Here is a 17,485-nt window from a genome sequence, read left to right on the forward strand (position 1 = left end):
GATTCTTTCCAGCGAACGTAAAACGTTCGATGGTTCCCTCCTTCTGAGGAAACGATTTGTTCGCGCGAGGGGCTTCCCGCGGGAACATTCCCGAGTTAATTATTCACGTCCATCGAAAAAGCTAGCGTGTAATCCTCATCAAAAAACAAAAACTAGCGTCGAAAATAATTAAGAAGGAAAGAGAGGTTGCCGTCATCGATCGATCACGAAATTGCGGCAATCCCGCGAGGGCTTGTATCTCGGTTCGCTTGCATGCGATCGTGGCTGCCCTACGACGACGAGTACGACGCCGCCAAGGCCGGCCGGCCGGTGCCGATCGAATTGGCGATGACCACCATGGACTCCCTCAAGGACGACAACGTGGAGGAGATCCTGCTCCGCCTCCCATCGTGGGCCTCCCTCGGACACGCCGTGCGCGCCTCCGCCGCGTCGCCTCCAGCCCCGGCTTCCTCCGCTGCTTCCGCGCACGCCACGCCTCGTCGTCGCCCCACAGCTTCCTCGGCGTCTTCTCCCGCTGGCAACCCTCCGGCCTCCCCCTCTTCCACCTCGCCGGCCCAGCCCGGTCCGACCCCGGCCTCGTCGCCATCGCGCACGCCGGCGACTTCCTGCTCGCCCGCCTCGAGGACGACCCGGGGTGGCCGCCTCCTCCTCTCCAGAGGCAGAGGCAGATCCCTCTCCGTCTACGACCCCGTCTCTCTCTGCCGCGTCGACATAGACCGCCCGCACCACGACCCCTTTCCGGACGGCTACATCGCCGACGCCAACTGCCTGGTCGACGACGACGGCGACGCTTCCTTCCGCGTGGTCTCCCTGCAGGTAGACGATCGCCGCAGGCTGCGGGCCGTCGAGTACGACTACAAAGCACACGGGTGGCGCTTCCACCCTTGGGCGGCGGACACCGTCACGCCGCCCCCGGCGTACCAGACGATGTACGCGGCCGGGCTCATGTTCTGGAACCACGACGGGGACACCGCCGGGGCCTCGTCGCTCTTGCTCGACACCCGCACGAGGGACTTCTCCATGCTCCCTCTCCCGGCAACCATTTCGGAGGCGGGCTCGAATACCACAAGGTACTCCATCGGAGAGACCGACGACGGCAAGTGCTGCCTTGTGTGCGTCAAGGACCGCCGGCTGCAACTGTGGCTGCTCAAGGAGAACCGTGGTGGTCGCAACCGCAATATTTGGGTGTTCGAGAAGGAAAAGCCATGGATCAAGCTGCTTGGCGGATTTTGCCAGGTGCAGCACGTCGGGAAGGTGGTCGCCGGACTGGTCATCGTTTGGGCAGGCAATCCCTCTGATGGCGGCGGGGAGTCGTTTCATCAATCATCATTATGCCATTGACATAAAGAGCCTCAGCCTCAAGGCCAAGCTTTCCGTTGTTGGAGGTGGAACGGTGGTTCATCCTTTCATACTACCATATCCGCCTGCTGGGTTCTTGACGCCTGCCACGCCACACACGCCTCAGATGGATATTTGCAAAGGTATGTATATATGTGTGTGAATCTCATTTTTCTGGTGTCTACTTACTGTCTAGATCAGCTTGCTAGGAAATATATATGTGTGTGATCAGTAGTTGCAAAAATTAATCAAATCGGTGCTTGCCATAATATTTTCAATCAAACTGGATTACGATTAGTTCTGTTAGATGGACATCGTGCATCATGCATGCATGTATGCAGAATTCTGAGAATAAAATTCTTCATCATCTAAAAATGGTTGGGCTGGTAATTCCTAAACTGAATTGACAATATATAGTACTCCCTATGTAAACTAATATAAGATCTTAGTATTAGTTTACAAGGGAGCACCAGCTGCAATGACAATATATATAATGAATATTCTTTGAATATTTTTGGAGTGGATCGAATTTTGAGCAGAAAACTAACATGTTTACTGCATGTGCTTCATTAACATTTGCAGATAATGAGACGCAACAAGAACCGTCTTCTTCCAGGAAACGTTGGAACGCCCTCCCGCCCACCCTTGAGCTCCTTCAGCCGCCCATCATCACCATCTCCGACGACGCTAGCACCGTGGCGGCCTCCGCTGCTCCCAGAGCCGCCGCGCCCTCTCCTTGCCGCAGCTCGCGCATCCAGAAGTTATACAACGGGGCATGTGTTGGCTCCATTGGGCGCTTCTCCAAGCGCAAAGCCGCTGTTAGCTCCTCTGACAGCGGGATGGTGAACCGCTCATTCTCCTCCTCCTCCAGGCGGAAGAAGACCAAGGTTCAGCACGCGGCTTCCAATGCTGCGACCTGAACATCGACGCCATCCTCACTGGTGCGTCTCAGAGCTCTTCGGCGGGCATCCGCGACTGCTCGGACTCTTCTGCATCCTCCAGGTCAACCCCATGGCTAGCCGTCACCACTGCGATCACTCATTTGAGGTTGTTGCATTATGCATGCATTTCAGGAGAATCAAGTCTTTTGGCTTCAGTCTCTTCCGTCAGGTCATGTTTAATCAGTGTCAGGTTTCATGTTTAAGTAGTGTCAGGTTTCAGTTAAGCTTTCTCTTAGAGAAACCCTCTGCATGTGCTGGCCAGCCGCACTTCACGCGCTTGTATCTGCATCCTTTGCATCGTATCCAAGTGTTATTCATCCGCGCTTCAATCGCTTGAATCTGCATCCATGCACGCTCTGCCAAGTTCAGTTTCGGATCAACATGCAAATTTTGACATGAAAAGTCCAGGCGTCGTCGTATTAATTGGGGCTATGATGGATGGAAAGCTTCAACAGCTGGATCAGAGACCATGTGATGGATGATATTTGATATTGCTAACCGCAGCTTCACATGGTCGAATGAGAGACGTGAGCCAACACTAGTAAAGTTGCACACTGGACAGGGTTTTAGTTAACGCTAACCGAAAGCTGAGCTTTCTTCAGACTACAGCCACAGCAATTGCAGCAACAACTTCTGACCACACTCCCGTACGTCGCAGTAGATTTCAACAAGGAAACACCCAAGAGGAGAGTGGATGTCCTGCACGCAGCGGCAGCTGCACGCAGCGCATCCACGGCTGCGCGTTCGCGTGGTGATGCATGCAGGTTGATTTGCAAAACGGGTAAACCGGAGATACATCGCTGATACAGATAAATACACTGCCTCTCGTCCGTGCAGTGGGCTCGGGCCGTTGTACCTTCTGACATGGGAGAGGGACGTGTCACGTACGGCGTGCACAGTGGGACATTATTTTTCTGCTCCACGGGCCCGGTGGTTGTGCCAGCCGTAGATGCGCTGCGTGCAGCGATGGACTTCTCCACCCAAGAGCAAACTCTTCAGGTTTGAGAATCATTGGCTTGAGATTGAGGAGGTAAGACCGTAACAGAGATTGTTTCAAATGGGTGATGGGCGTTCCTCCCTGATCGGTTTCAAAATGACAAGGATCAGGGCTGCTATTCGAAAGTGTCTGGAGAAATGTCAACTGCATCCAAGGGAAATCCAGGGCCGGGCACTTACATCAATGTAAGCTCCTTGCGATTCGGCACAATCAGTACTGATAATTGTTGTTGGCTTCGTTTTATGATGAAATGAGACCGGAGGAAACCCCTCTTTTCCAAAAAAATTTAAAATAAATACTAGAAGTAAAAATAATAATTCAGTTTGAGCAAAGAATTGCTTTCTAGCAAAAGAAATACCCAAATGATAAGTGCCACACGTGTGGCATGAAGCACTCCGGCCCCGACGATGGTTTTTACAACTAAAGTTGTCATCCGAAAAGAGAACAAATCCAAAGAAAAAACAGAAACTTGCCATTCGAAAAGAAAGTTGTCATGCTTGACAACTAAAGTCGCCATCCTCGCGTCACTAAACTTGCCATAAAAAACGTTCGAAGTTGTCATGTGTTCGTGCCATAGGTGTGACACTTATCAGGGTCCAAGAAATATCATTTGGGGGAGATACGGGTACCATGTCATCAATAACCATACCTTGCCTTGCCAGTGTTTTCTGAACTTACTGAATCTTGCGCCGCAGAAAGTACCGACGAAAGCACCGCCTTGCCGATTACAAACACAGTGGAGTGGTGGCGTCACTGTTTTCATCAGGCGCGGCACCTTCTTGCCACAGATGGCAGTGAGAGAGATCATGGAAGCTTCGTGACGACAAGAGGCATGCCGAACCCAGGCTCGACGGTGAGCCTGAACAACGGCGCGTGCCGGTACCCGGGCGACGGTGAGAAGGCGAACTTGCTCAGCAGGCGCACGAGCACCACCTTCAGCTCCATCATCGCCAGGTTCTGCCCAGCACAAATTCTGGGCCCGTGCCCAAACGGCAGGTACATGTGTGACGGCTCGCACGCCGCAGCGGCGCCGTTCGCAAACCGATCAGGCCGGAACTCACCGGCGTCCTGGCCCCAAACATCCTTGTCGAGGTGCAGCATCGCTATGGCTATCTGGATGATCGTCCCCCGTGGGATGTCGAGCCCACCGAGCTTGAAGTCCTTCAGCGTTTCGCGCATAATCAATGACCCCGGAGGGTACAGCCGGAGAGTCTCCTGGATCACCATGGTGATCTGGAAAAGGAATGTAGTAATGGTTATGCCAGCTTCTCGAGACTGATTGATGCATGACGGGATGCTTTCTCACCGTTTTCAGTCGCCGGAGGACGTCGACGTCGAGCTCTGTGCCTCCACGGCACACCTCTAGAGCCTCGGCACGGGCACGGTCCTGCCACGCCGGGTGTGTGGCCAGCAACATCAGGCACCAGGTGACGGTGACGGCTGTAGTCTCGTGCCCAGCAAAGTAGATGCTCTTGCAGTTGTCGACGATGTAGTCCTCGGCGCTGCCACGGAAGCTGGCCGGACAATGGCGAGCACTATTGACAATCGAGCGGAGAAGGCCATTGTGTTTAGTCTTTATGCAATCGTCGTCTTCGCTGCTGCTGCCACGGCTGTGTTCCTTTGCGACATTCAGGATGAGTAACCGAACTTCTTGCTCCAGCTTTTGTATCTCTCGATTGGCCTTGGTCGGCAAACTCTTCCTGTAATCACGCACAAAACATTATGACTATAAGTTTCACTTTTTACCCCTTGAGACAGATTTTCCCCTATTTAACATATCTTGCCACATTTTAATCATTAGTACTGAACTTGTGACATTATGTCCCCGAACTGAAAAGCTAGATCCACTTGTTAGGAAGACATGGTATCTCACTACTCGTAGAAGATATATATATACCAAATTATGAAAAATCCCTCTGGTTCAGTCAAGTTCTATGAAAAATTGTGTAAGTTTTGCTGAATAGGTACTGCTAGCTGCACGGCTGCACCACACTGCTCATGCCCCATATCAGAATGAGAGTGGTTTTTCTACACCCACCCTTGATGCACCCACGGTGCACCCACGCAAGAAAACATATGAAAACATTTTGAAAAAATCTGAAACTTTGTGGGAATGATCATCAACAAATGTTAGAGAGGCTTGCAAATTTTCATGGTCAAATGACATCCAGTGAGCTCTATACAAAACAGACAAAATTACTCAAATTTACTCAAAATGTAAGTGCACTGTTTGACCAAAATTTGTAATTTTGTTATTTTTGTACAGTTTTCCTCGGATGTCATTTGACCACCAAACTTGGCAAGCCTCTCTAACATTTGTTGATGATCATTTCCACAAAGTTTCAAAAAAATTCGAGATGTTTTGGTATGTTTTCTTGCGTGGGTGCACCAAGGTGGGGTTCAGCCACTACACCCCCGGCGATTATGAACCTGAGTTGTCCACATAGTCAGCTGCATTGTCAGTCAAGGGAAATATAAATAGGATAAAAGCCATAACAAAGGTCACAACTGAGTAAAATGTGGCCAGGTATTTTAAAATAAAGTAACGTTGTCACAAGATTGCATCTACTGGGTAAAAAGTGGAAATCACTACTCCCTCCGTCCCATAATATAAGAACACTCTTGGGACGGAGGGAGTATTAATTTTATGACAGGACTGGACTAGACTTTGCCCTATGGAAAAGAGTTATCTTAGTTTGAGCAACCAGACTATTTTGGGGAAAAACATTTCGGATATTTACATCACAATTTCAGTGATTCCTGTCTGATGAATGAGAATGAACCTTATTTACCCTATGGAAAAGACTTATCTTATTCACTTCTTTTTTCATTTTCTTTTCACTATGTTAGATATGTATACTTACCACACCGCGGATAATCCAACAAGTGCATCTTGCTGAGAAATCGCCTTCTGAAGCTGCCTGAGCTTGTAGAATATTTCTTCCCCTGTTGCGAAATTGCTGCCAAAACATGCCCTGGCGATTACATCCGCCGAAAAACTCCGCAAATAACCATCCACATCTATCTCTCTACTCCCTCCCATGCCGTCAAGCATACTATCCCATGCTTCTAGCAGTGGGGCAGAAGCCTCCACTATTAGTTCTATCATGACCTGCAAACATCATTCTTGCAATTATAATGACTTTTTACAGAAATTCCAACTATAATGCCGGATCATGTTCTTAGTATTTCAACTCATATTTAAGCATGAAGAAGCTGACGTCACCTTAATCTTCTCCATGAAGAACTCTTGTGCAATGATCTTTCTCTGATAGGCCCATATATTGCCATTTGCCACCAAGATGCCTTCACCGAAGAGTGGTTTGCGAGATTTCTGTATAAAAATAGGCTTTCCGAGCTCAGATGATGTGCAGTGGCTCATGTCCTTGACCATGCCAGGGTCAGAAACATACAGAATCTCCACAGCTCCTGTTGAGTAGAGGAATACCGACCCTATTCCAAATTCACAATCCAATAGCATCATCGCCAAAAAAAGAATGGACTAATATAAGAAATACAGCACGAATAAGTATTGCAAATACCATTGAGATAAACCGAATAATTTTATATCAAATACTGTATATGTTCGCTAATTATATCTGGCAAAAAATTCAACTTTACTTTCCACTGGAGCGAAATTCCTTATTATAAAAATTAGTTACAAATGCACGGTCTTCATACAAAAAAGATTCCAGCATTTTCAGTCAACAAGCCAACTACTGATCACTTCACGCATTTTGTTTTAAGGCATAGTTGAACAATATTTCATAGAACAAGACAAAAAGATCTATAGACAGACACTTAGGTCTCGTAGGAGGCCAGGTTCCAAGAGAATTATTATATCATTAACCAAAATACTACTCCCTCCGATCCATATTAATTGTTGCTGCTTTAGTATAACTTTGTACTACAATTAATATGGATAGGAGGGAGTAGTATTTTATATCGTCAGTATTCCAATGTTCAAGAGTAAATTTCGACATCAAGAGAAAGCTGTCAGGGTTCGACTCGAACCTAAACCTGAGCTTCAGTCTGAAGATGGTGTCAACTAGAAGTCGACACTAGACGGTTCAGTTAACGGCTCAGATGCAACTGGACAAAAGAGTGACCAAAGTAAGAAAGGAGAACAAACTAGATCTTATGTAGCTTAGGGTTCGTCCTTCTTCCCCTATCGTGTCCCAATTTCAATCTTGCTCAAATCCACACACAATTCGTCCCCGATTGCAACAGCAGTCCTTCGGGGCATCACAAAAGCTTATGTAGCTTTCAATTATCCGAGTTGTTCCTGACTTTTGACTTTTGGGAGACCATTTATATACCCAGCTAAGGTTGGTAAGGATGTTCCTTTGTCACTAACTACGAGCAAGAAGACAGTGCGGAACATGTAAGTGAGTATAATGTGGCTTTATCTTTTGGATGATAGGGTTGCTAGGGTGGATGCCTTACATCAATGAAATGTACAAAGCATAAATAGCAACAGAGACGAGATGCACTGCCAACAAACTGTAAAATGTAAATTTTGTGATCTCACAGTCTTATGTCACAAGAATAGAAACATCCATGGGCCATCTAATCACTAACATACTAAAAATGACTTGTAAGCAAAGAACAAGTGTTACTGTTAAAATAGACCAAACCAGAGACTATGCGCGCATGAATTGAACTTTTGACTACATACCATATGTTTCCCTCCAGATCATGAACTGAGGGAAGAGGGTGGACATGTAGTTACTGGTGTCTTGCTTCTGCGCAGGCAATGCCTCTTGTCGGATCCTCTTTATCTCCTGGGTGTTGCCATAGAGCAAAGTAGGCCTGGGACCCCTCACACCTTGCTTCCTTAGTTTCTTTCTTATCCTCTCTGGCCTCAGCCATAGTATCTCACAGATGTACAACAGAGGTAACCCAAGAAGTACAGGAAGAAGCAGAGCTAGCAGATGAAGTTTCCCCATGGCAGAGTGAGGAAAGAGGGAGGACTTCTTGTCACACTATGTAATCCACAAGATTCCCATCTGTTTAGAACTCTAGGATATAAATGCTGTTTTTGTCTTCTACAGTTTCTGATTCTTTATTATCTTGCTTTCTGATCTTGGCATCTACTGACAATATTCTGCCAAGTTGAGGTTTTTATATATTAATTGATAAGCTTTTGGCTTAGCTGCCAAAGTATACTTTTAAACAAAGGAGGCAAATTTATACCTGGTCACAAAATAATAGTACTAAAAGAAACATTATTACCTAAAAGAATGGACTCTTGCATAGTTCATTAATAGGTGCAGCTCATCCTCCGCTGAACTGTGCAAAGTGGTGGGGAGAAAAGGTGACTAAACCCAGTAACAAGAACAACCAGGTGGGTGAACTCAGAAAAGTTTGAAAACCTTTTATCAACATTTTTACAGAGACAACACCAGCACCAATCACGTTCTGTCCACGGATCAAATTAGCTTTTTTTTCTAGAAAAAACGATCAAATTCCATTTTAGCTTGTATGTCAATAAACATTTTTTTTCAACAATCCACCACGGAGAGGTATATCAATAGCATAGAAGAAGAGGGGACACGACGCCTTTTAGCATATAACGCTAAACCAAGAGGTTAGAAACCACACCCACCATACTACAAGTCTACAACGGCACACAGCTCACCTTGTCCAAACTCAGGCCAAGGCTGGCGAAGAGGCAGGACACAAAGCACCAAGGCCGCATCACAACCGATGTCAGATACCTCAGAAGCACGACAAAGATTTCAGACCAGACTGGGTCAACGCACCCTATGATGTGCAGTTGGGAAGAGTCTGATTTCTATGAAGCAGTTGACGCCAATCGCAGCATGCAGCCTCTGTACTCTGCAGTAATCACGCCGCATTCGCCAAAGTGTATAAGTGTATTGCCTGAGCAGGAATCTGAAGATGGTGTATCAACTAGGAGAATGTCTATGAAATCAGACTGCAAATGTGACTTGACTCGATACCTAAGATGGAATCATGGAAGAGCAAGAAACCAGGGCAATAAACTGGATATCTAAAAAAATCATCATCAGGCTGATGAGCAGAGCTGTTGTGGGAATGCGTCAGTCCTCTTATAATCCCTCACTGCAAATAGCTGAAGCTTCGAAGTTACCCACAGCAAAAGGTCCAGTACAAACTAGGGAATGAACATCTCGTTGACTGGCGGTGCCGGCCAGGAACGCGTCGTTGCTAAACTGCCGACTCCGTCGATTGCGAGCACCGCGCCGACGAGAAAGAAGCAATGGGGATTAATCCAGCTTGCGGCAGATACTACAAACACATAAAGCTGCGAGAATCGTGGAGAGTGAGAGATCAATCAGCTACGAAGTTTACCAAGATGACGGGAGCAACTAAGAACGGCGACGTCGATGAGGAATCGCAGAAGGAGGGGCGGCGCTGGCGGAGGAAGACGACGCCGGACGGACGGAGTGAGGTGAGACTGGGTTTGGGGCTTGGAGAAAAGCATAGCGGAAGTGGGCCTGCTCGAGATATCACTCTCAATCAGCACATCCCCTCGGTGGGCCGGCCACCTTTTACGACCGTTTGTCGGCTTTATAATAAAGCAAACCATTACTGATTACATTCTCCCCTAAAAAAAAATCACTGATTACATTCGAGTAGACCAATACAAAGACAGGACAAAATTACTGTTATGACCTAAAGAGCTAACAAAATCGTGATTTGACCTCGTTTCCAAAAAAAAAAAAATCGATTCTGACCTCTTTGGGAGACGCCAACATCCCTGGCGCCTGGGTTGCGAAGCAGACGCCAGGCACCCTGGCGTCTGACCCCTGGCCCGCACTGCCCGCCTGCCCGTTGACCTGCTGACGTGATAAAGGGGCCAGACGCCAGGAACCCTGGCGTCTGGCCCTGGTAACTGGATAACTCACGGGAGAGTGTGTGGGACCCACCCCAAACACTTTCCCCAATCCACAACCCGAGCTTGAAGAACACTTGGAGCTCTCACACTCTCTCCTACCCCTCAAGCTCCGCCTCAAATCCTCTTCACAAGGTGCATCCCTTAGGTGGATCTTTCCATCACTTTATTGCTCTTGGTAATCTCCCCCAAATCATCCAATTATTTTTGGTTAAATCTTGTTATTTTGGTTGCATTTTATACATGTTGGTGGAACCCTAGTTCATGTTTTCTCCCTTATGTTAGTGTGAATGGCTTGGTTAACTTTGATAATATAGTGATATGCGTGGTGTGTAGTAGGAATATATGCTTGTTGAGTAGAAAGATTGGGGGTTAGGGTTAGTTAGTGATTAGGGTTAACTTTGCTTAGTGTGTGTTAATTAGTGATACTTTTGTGGACATCACCAATAATTTAGTGTTGATATGATTTGGATATAATGAGATGTATTTGGATAAACACCAATTCTCATTGAAGTCTTAAATGCATTCATGTTATTTTTAGATGGAGAGACTTGTTAATGTTCATTACATGGACAAGGAGGCATTCTTGAGTAACAATGCCGACACGGGTGAGGAACCATTGGTTTTTGATACAAGCCCTAGCTATGAGGATGTTGTTGCAAAAGTGAGACAAGTCTTAAAGTGGATGGACACCAATATTGATGTTAAGTTAATAGGAAGGTATGATGTTGGAGTTGGAGCCAAATCTCGCTTGAAAAGTATGCCTATCACCTCGGATTTGCATTGGGATGTATACAAGAAAAAAGTTTCCCAATCGGAAGACAAGTCACTTGAATTGTTTGTCACCAAGGTTGAATCTCCTCGGTTTACCTTTGATTTGAACCGGCATGTCTCTTCCCCAATGGATGACATGAGCGAGAGGACAATGGTGCCACTTGTTGAGCATAGGGTTGTGGTTGATGCCCCCAATGCTTATCGCCAACCACGTCCCCGTGTACCATCTATTAAAGCAAATGAGGTTGAGTTGTATGCCACCAATGCTTCTAGCCAACCACCAACTAGCCAAGCAAATGACGTTGAGGTGATTGGTAGTGACGAAGTAATTCAAGAGGATGAAAATGCTTATGATGACGATGAAGAGCAAGAGGAAGGGTTTCATGATAATAATGTTGGTGACTTGGATGCGTACATAGCGCAAAAGGACATGGATCATGACTTGCCTTTTAGGCGTCAATATGCGTATGACTCAGATGACGAGGATCCAGTTGAAAAGTTGGACGAGGATGGATTCACAAAGGAGGAAAACCAAATCCACTTTGAGCTGAGGGGCTTAGAAAAAAGAACTCACTTGTTTAAAGACCTCAGCCTTGCCCATAAAGTTGTTGTTGACGGTGGAATGAGAATGACGGTGATTGAGCCAACACCATGCCCGGATCCAGGAGAACCAAGGATGGAGAATGAGGACGAGAATGCTTATTTGGAGAAAGGAGTGAAGTTTCTGAGCTTGCCTATGCTGAAGTTTTGGTTGGCTGACTATGCCATTCGGAACCATAGGCCAATTTATGTTGAGCACTCCGACATGAAGTTGCGTTACACCGTGAAGTGTGAGCAAGAAGGATGCCCATGGAAGGTTCATGCAAGAAAGCTTAAAGAAACCGAAGAATGGGTGTTAAGAAGTTGTGTTGCCACTCATAGGTGCAAACCGCCATCTAAACGACTTTGAACGACACACCGTCAACTCACATCTGAGTATCTCGGATACAAATGGATGAAAGACATAGGCTTTGATCCCACTGTGAAAGTGAGGTTTCTCATGCGGACGGTGAAAAAACAATTTGGTTATGAAGTCAAGTATGGGAAGGCATGGAAGGCAAAGGCAAATGCTATTAGGATGTTGTATGGTGGTTATGAAGAAGCATACAACCAGCTCCCAAGGTTGTTGGCCGCGATTGCACATAAGAACCCGGGCATGTTTCATGTGGTCGAGGATCACGATGGAGTGTTCCACCGTGCCTTCTGGAGTTATGGACAATGTGTGGAGGCGTTTCAGCATTGTTGTCCGGTCTTGTCTATAGATGGCACGTTCTTGACCGGTAGATACAAGGGCACACTAATGGTAGCAATGGCGCACTCATAAAACGACAACGTGTTGCCGTGTGCATTTGCTTTGGTGCCTTCCGAGCACCAAGACAACTGGGAGTGGTTCATGGATCATGTTAGGCACAACGTGATTGGGGCTAGGGAGGTATGCATCATATCGGACCGGCACCATGGCATACTCAAGGCAATGGACATTGTTATTCTAGGATTTCCAAAGCTTCACCACAGATGGTGCATGAGGCATTTCGTGGCCAACTTTTACCAGGTATGTAAGAGCAAGGAGCTCAGCAAAGACCTTACCCATGTATGTGTGGCCTTCACCACCGAAGGTTTCGATGCTCGGTACAACAAACTCTTTGCAGCGGTGAACGAAGGGGGAAAAGAGTTCTTAACTAGGAATTTAAGCGAGAAGCACAAGTGGGCACACACTCATGACGATGGTGGTAGGCGATATGGCGACATGACGAGCAATCTGGTAGAATGTTTCAACAATGTGCTGAAGGGTGCTCGTGCATTGCCGATGACTGCAATAGTGGAGTACACTTTCTTCAAGCTTAATGAGTACTTTCAGAGGCATTCTGAAGAGACTGCAAAATGGATAGGTGAAAAAAAGGATTATCCGGAAAAGATTGATGAATGGTTGCAGTTACAAGCAAGCAAGTCTTCACGGCAACAAGTTATCATATTCGACAGAATTGAAATGATCTATCAAATTGATGAGCCAGGTGGCACAACACGAGACGGTTTTCAATATGGTGGTGCTGCATTTGAGGTGCGTCTGAAGACTCGGTGGTGCCAGTGCGAGAGGCCTAGTAAGTATCATTGGCCATGCTCGCATTTGATAACGGCGGCGAAGGCGAGAAACATACCTGTTTGTGATGGAAAAACCATGCGGATGCAAGAGTTCCATGTGGAAGCTACTAGGTTGACATGGGCGCCAAGATTTCACCCTTTCTTGGACCAATCACAGTGACCTGAGTACCATGGCCCTCATATTAGGCCAGACCCTCTTCTGAAGGTGGATACCAAGGGTAGAAGGAGAACTAAGAGGTTCAGGGGTGATATGGATGACCTGGCTGGATACACTGGCATGAAACAATTTGGTAGCGGTCATTTCATGGAGGCTCCTGACACTATCAACTGTGGAGTGTCCGGTCAAAGGGGACACAATGAGCGGACATGCAAGAAAAAGAAAACCAAAAAAAGAAAAACAAGTCGTGGAGGTGGCACCGATGGTGAACGAGGTGGAAGAGGTGACGGTGGTGGTGGTCGAGGAAGCACAAGTGTCAGAGGTGGTAGTGGTGGTCGTAGAGGGAGCACAAGTGCTAGAGGTGCTAGTGTTCGTAGAAGGAGTACAAGTGCTAGAGGTGGTGGTCGAGCTAGCACAAGTGCTAGAGGTGGTGGTCGAGCAGGCACAAGTCCTAGAGGTGGTGGTCGAGCAAGCACAAGTGTTAGAGGTGGTGGTGGTCGGAGAGGAAGCACAAGTGCTAGAGGTGGTGGTGGTCGTAGAGGAATGGTTGATAATGGATCGGCCTTCGGTTATTTGCTTAATCCAGATGGTTGATCTAATAATAATGGTATATTATTTGTTCATACAATTCCTAGCATTTATTGATTTACTGTATTTACACATGTACTCTCTTTGTGTCTTGTGCTAACAATTGTTCTTTTTGTAGGCATGGCTTCATCCGGTTTCAGGACGAGGCCGGCGTGCGCGGACCAAGAGGACATGCCGAAGACGTGGATGGAGGCCAGGTTGGACAAGGAGAAGGAGAAGGATGTGCCCACACCACCATGTTGGTGTGGTGATGTTTGCAAGCTGAAGGTGTCCACGGACCGCAAGAAGTCATGGACAGAAGGTAGAAGGTTTTTCGTGTGTCCCAACTATGCACATGATCGTCGAAGGCCAACTAACGCATATGACATACCACCGGTATGTTAGGTGTACATACAAAAAACCTCATCAAGTTTGAACTCATATTACTAACAAAAACATGATTTTTATGTAGTCGCCTCCTCCACTTTGCAAGTACTTTACTTGGATAGATCACGAGGTACCAAAGATGTCCAAGAGGACCAACATCGAGATTACTTACGGAGGCAGCGCCTGTTCGAGGAGTCCTTTGCACGGGGATTGGAGCATGAGCGTCGTGAGAAGGAGAAGAACGAGCGCAAGAAGCATGAGCAAGAGAGGGCACGCAAAGAGAAGGAGGCTCGTCAAGAAGAGAGGGAAAGAAAACTTGCAAGGGCTCGCGATGCACGAGAGGAGGACGAGGCACGTGACAAGAAGGGAAAGTGGCCCCGTACTACTCAGTAGACAAATGGAAAGGCACCAACGTTGATGATGGACTGTCGAGACTTTGTTTAATGTATGAACTTATCATTCGAGACCTTGTGTGGTCATGAACTACTTATGTCATTTGAGACATCGTGTGTGAACTTGTTATTCAAGACCTTGTGTGGTCATGAACTACTTATGTGCAACCTATTTGAGATTATGTGCAAACTATGCTTTGTTCATATTTTTGTTTGATTTTCAATGTTTAAAAGTGTGTGCAACAAGTTGCCAAGCAAAAACATTAACAAAATAAAGAACTCTGGGCCAGACGCCACGGTCCCTGGCGTCTGGGTCCCTATCCAGAGAGCAAAATTCCAGTTTGCAAATATGCACACCCAGACGCCATAGTCCCTGGCGTCTGGGTCCCTATCCACAGAGCAAAATTCCAGTTTGCAAATATGCACATGTAACATCCCAAAATTCTAAATTTTGGAATGTTATAATAAATAGATAGATGATTGTTTGTTTGATTGTTGTGTGATTGATTGAGTGAAATTCAAAACTTTTTGAAAGTTAAATGAGAGGGAATAAAAGGACTTTCCCAAACTTTCACCTTTTTGCATTTTGATCTCTTTGAATTCAAATTCTTTTCAAATACAAAACCCTCGAGAGAAGATGATATGACTTCTTTCATTTAATTAAATGAAAAGGGGTTTTTGAAAAGATTTGAATTTTATTTGGAAATATTTCAAATTCAAAAACTTTAAGCAACTCAATGATTATCATGAGAGAAGATAAAATGACTTCTTCAAAACATATGAAATATGAGTTGGGAGTTTCAAAGAAACTCAAATTTAAAATCCATTTGAAATTATTATTTTTCAATTTGGGTTATTTGAGTTTTATTTAAATTATTTTTCTCCAAAAACAAAATACATGGAAAATAGGGTAACATGATTCCCTACAATAGAAAATTGGAGAAAAATTAATTTGAAATCATTTTGATATTTTAAAATGATTTTTAGTGGGTTTTATTGAATCAGTAGCATTGTTTGATTTATTTGAATTTTTGTAGCTTTTATTTAAAGTTATAAAAATGTTCACATTGTAGAACATCTTTTTCTGAAAATTTTGATATATTATATGCCTATATAATACTTTTCTTTATTTCGTTTTTATTTTTCTTTGTCTGGAAAAATGTTTTAAAAAACTTCTTAGCCAGATCGGGCTAACTTGCCGAAGCCCAGCCAGCCGGCCCAGCCCAGTCCCGCGCGCTGTCTCTCTCCCGAGCGGGAGACCTGCCGCCGCACGCCATCGTCGCCTCGGCGTCCGTGCCACCTCCGGACTCCGCGCCCGCCGCCTTTGCCCTGCCCCTCCTCCACGCAACACCTCGCCCCCCTATATAAGCCTATGCCGCCGCCGCCCTCTCTCTCTCGCGCCGTCGCTTCCGCTGCATCTCGCGCGCACCGCACCGCTGCCGCACCTCCCGCAGCTCGCCACCTATCCTCGCCTTTCGCCTGCGCCACCGCGCCGCTCCCCGCGCTGCCCTTGCCCCTCGCCACCATTCCGCGCCGGAGCCGCCGCCTTGCCTCGCCCCGCTCGCCGGAGCCGCGCCGCCCTCGCCGGAGCTTGATCGGATCCGCCGCCGCCGGTTTATTCTCGCTAACCGGTATAAACCGCCGCTCAACCCGGTTTTTATTTTCGTTTTTTTTATTTTAATCGGTTTAGTTATTTAGGTTAGTTTAATTTGTGGACGTTCGTCCGTTAGGTTCGGTAGCAAACGATTTCATTCGTTAGTGTTCGGTAACGAACGCTCGCTATTTAGACTTTTTCTTTTTCTTTTTAGTTTTTTGCCAGGAACCCGTCTGTGAATATTTTTTTACAGAATAGTCTCTGTTCTTCAAACGATCACAACTTACTCGTTAGTCCAAATCCAACGAAACCAACGCCCACTTCTTCGTTATGATCCCCTCTATCCAGTAAAACAACTTAAACATGATTTTGAAGGTTTTAAAATTTGAATTAGAACATATTTGAATTCAAACTTCTTTTGATCATAACTTAAGTTTTATAACTCCGATTGAGTTGATTCTTTTTGCAAATCGAAGCTCTTGACCTAAACTTTCTGATAAGGACAAATACACATAATTTTGGTATTGTTAGAAATTGTCTTATGTTGCAAAGAGTTACTTGCTTGGTTTTGAAGCTTTCCGAATTGTGTTCTTCATTCTTCCCGATCTTTTGAGTGATTTGCTTATGTGTGGTTACTATTGATTGCTTACGATAGATTGACCGGAGTGTGACGAGTAGACCTATCAAGAGTTATGAGTGCGAATCACCTTCATCAACAGTACAGACAAGTTCACACTTTGATCATATCCCTTTCATACCCAGTTTTTATGCATTAGTTTCACCCTCAAACATTGCATGGTTAGGAATTTATAACATGTGGGTATCGGAAAGTAGTTGATGAGGTAGGAACCTATTACCCTGGATTCAAACCCTGGGAGTTACTATTACATTATGCTTATGCTGCCATGCTATGCTCGTAGACGTGGATTGGTTTGAGTGAATTCATGACAGATGTGAGAGTTATTATTTAATGGTTAACTTAAGGTGGCTACTTTAATACACATCTGGGTGGATTGGTTGGGGCACCCTGGAGCACCCAGTGGTTTTCCCGGGCACCTGGAGAACCCAGTGTTTGCCCAAGGGGATCCCGGAGGACCAGTGTGATCACCCTATGGAATATCACCCAGGCTCAAAGGGATCATAAGATTATTCATGCTAGAAACTTCCGTGTGCAGCCACAAGCTATTATGGGCTCTAGCATAGTTGAGTAAGTTGCGTGAAGCTCTTGAAGAGATAGACTAGCAGGTAGTGGGTTGTAGGTGGTATAGTCTATCCGGAGTAGAGAGTTAATGCTTCTGAAAGACTGTGTCTCGGTCATC

General features: G+C 46.1%; 1 protein-coding gene and 1 pseudogene across 6 annotated transcripts; one reads left to right on the forward strand and one right to left on the reverse strand.

Annotated features, from left to right (window-relative positions):
- Nucleotides 1-84: 84 nt before the first annotated feature.
- LOC147974930 (uncharacterized) lies at nt 85-2,168 on the forward strand (annotated as a pseudogene).
- A 1,474-nt stretch (nt 2,169-3,642) lies between these two features.
- Nucleotides 3,643-9,767, reverse strand: LOC125550767 (cytochrome P450 714C3). 6 transcript variants are annotated; one of them, XM_048713853.2, is made up of 6 exons: nt 9,613-9,743; nt 7,955-8,383; nt 6,503-6,729; nt 6,141-6,388; nt 4,583-4,976; nt 3,752-4,509 (listed from the first exon to the last, which is right to left on the reverse strand). In XM_048713853.2, exons 2-6 carry the CDS (start codon nt 8,223-8,225, stop codon nt 4,081-4,083), a joined length of 1,569 nt encoding a protein of 522 aa, XP_048569810.1. In that variant the 5' UTR covers nt 8,226-8,383; nt 9,613-9,743; the 3' UTR covers nt 3,752-4,080. The 6 variants fall into 6 exon arrangements, with proteins under 6 accessions (XP_048569812.1, XP_048569810.1, XP_048569805.1 ...); XM_048713848.2 differs by having other exon boundaries at nt 7,955-9,117; nt 9,243-9,739; XM_048713850.2 differs by having other exon boundaries at nt 8,918-9,739.
- Between the last annotated feature and the right edge of the window lie 7,718 nt (nt 9,768-17,485).

This window comes from Triticum urartu, chromosome 4A, assembly GCF_056163025.1.
Source record: "Triticum urartu cultivar PI428250 chromosome 4A, HENAU_Tu73, whole genome shotgun sequence".
Taxonomy (NCBI): domain Eukaryota; kingdom Viridiplantae; phylum Streptophyta; class Magnoliopsida; order Poales; family Poaceae; genus Triticum; species Triticum urartu.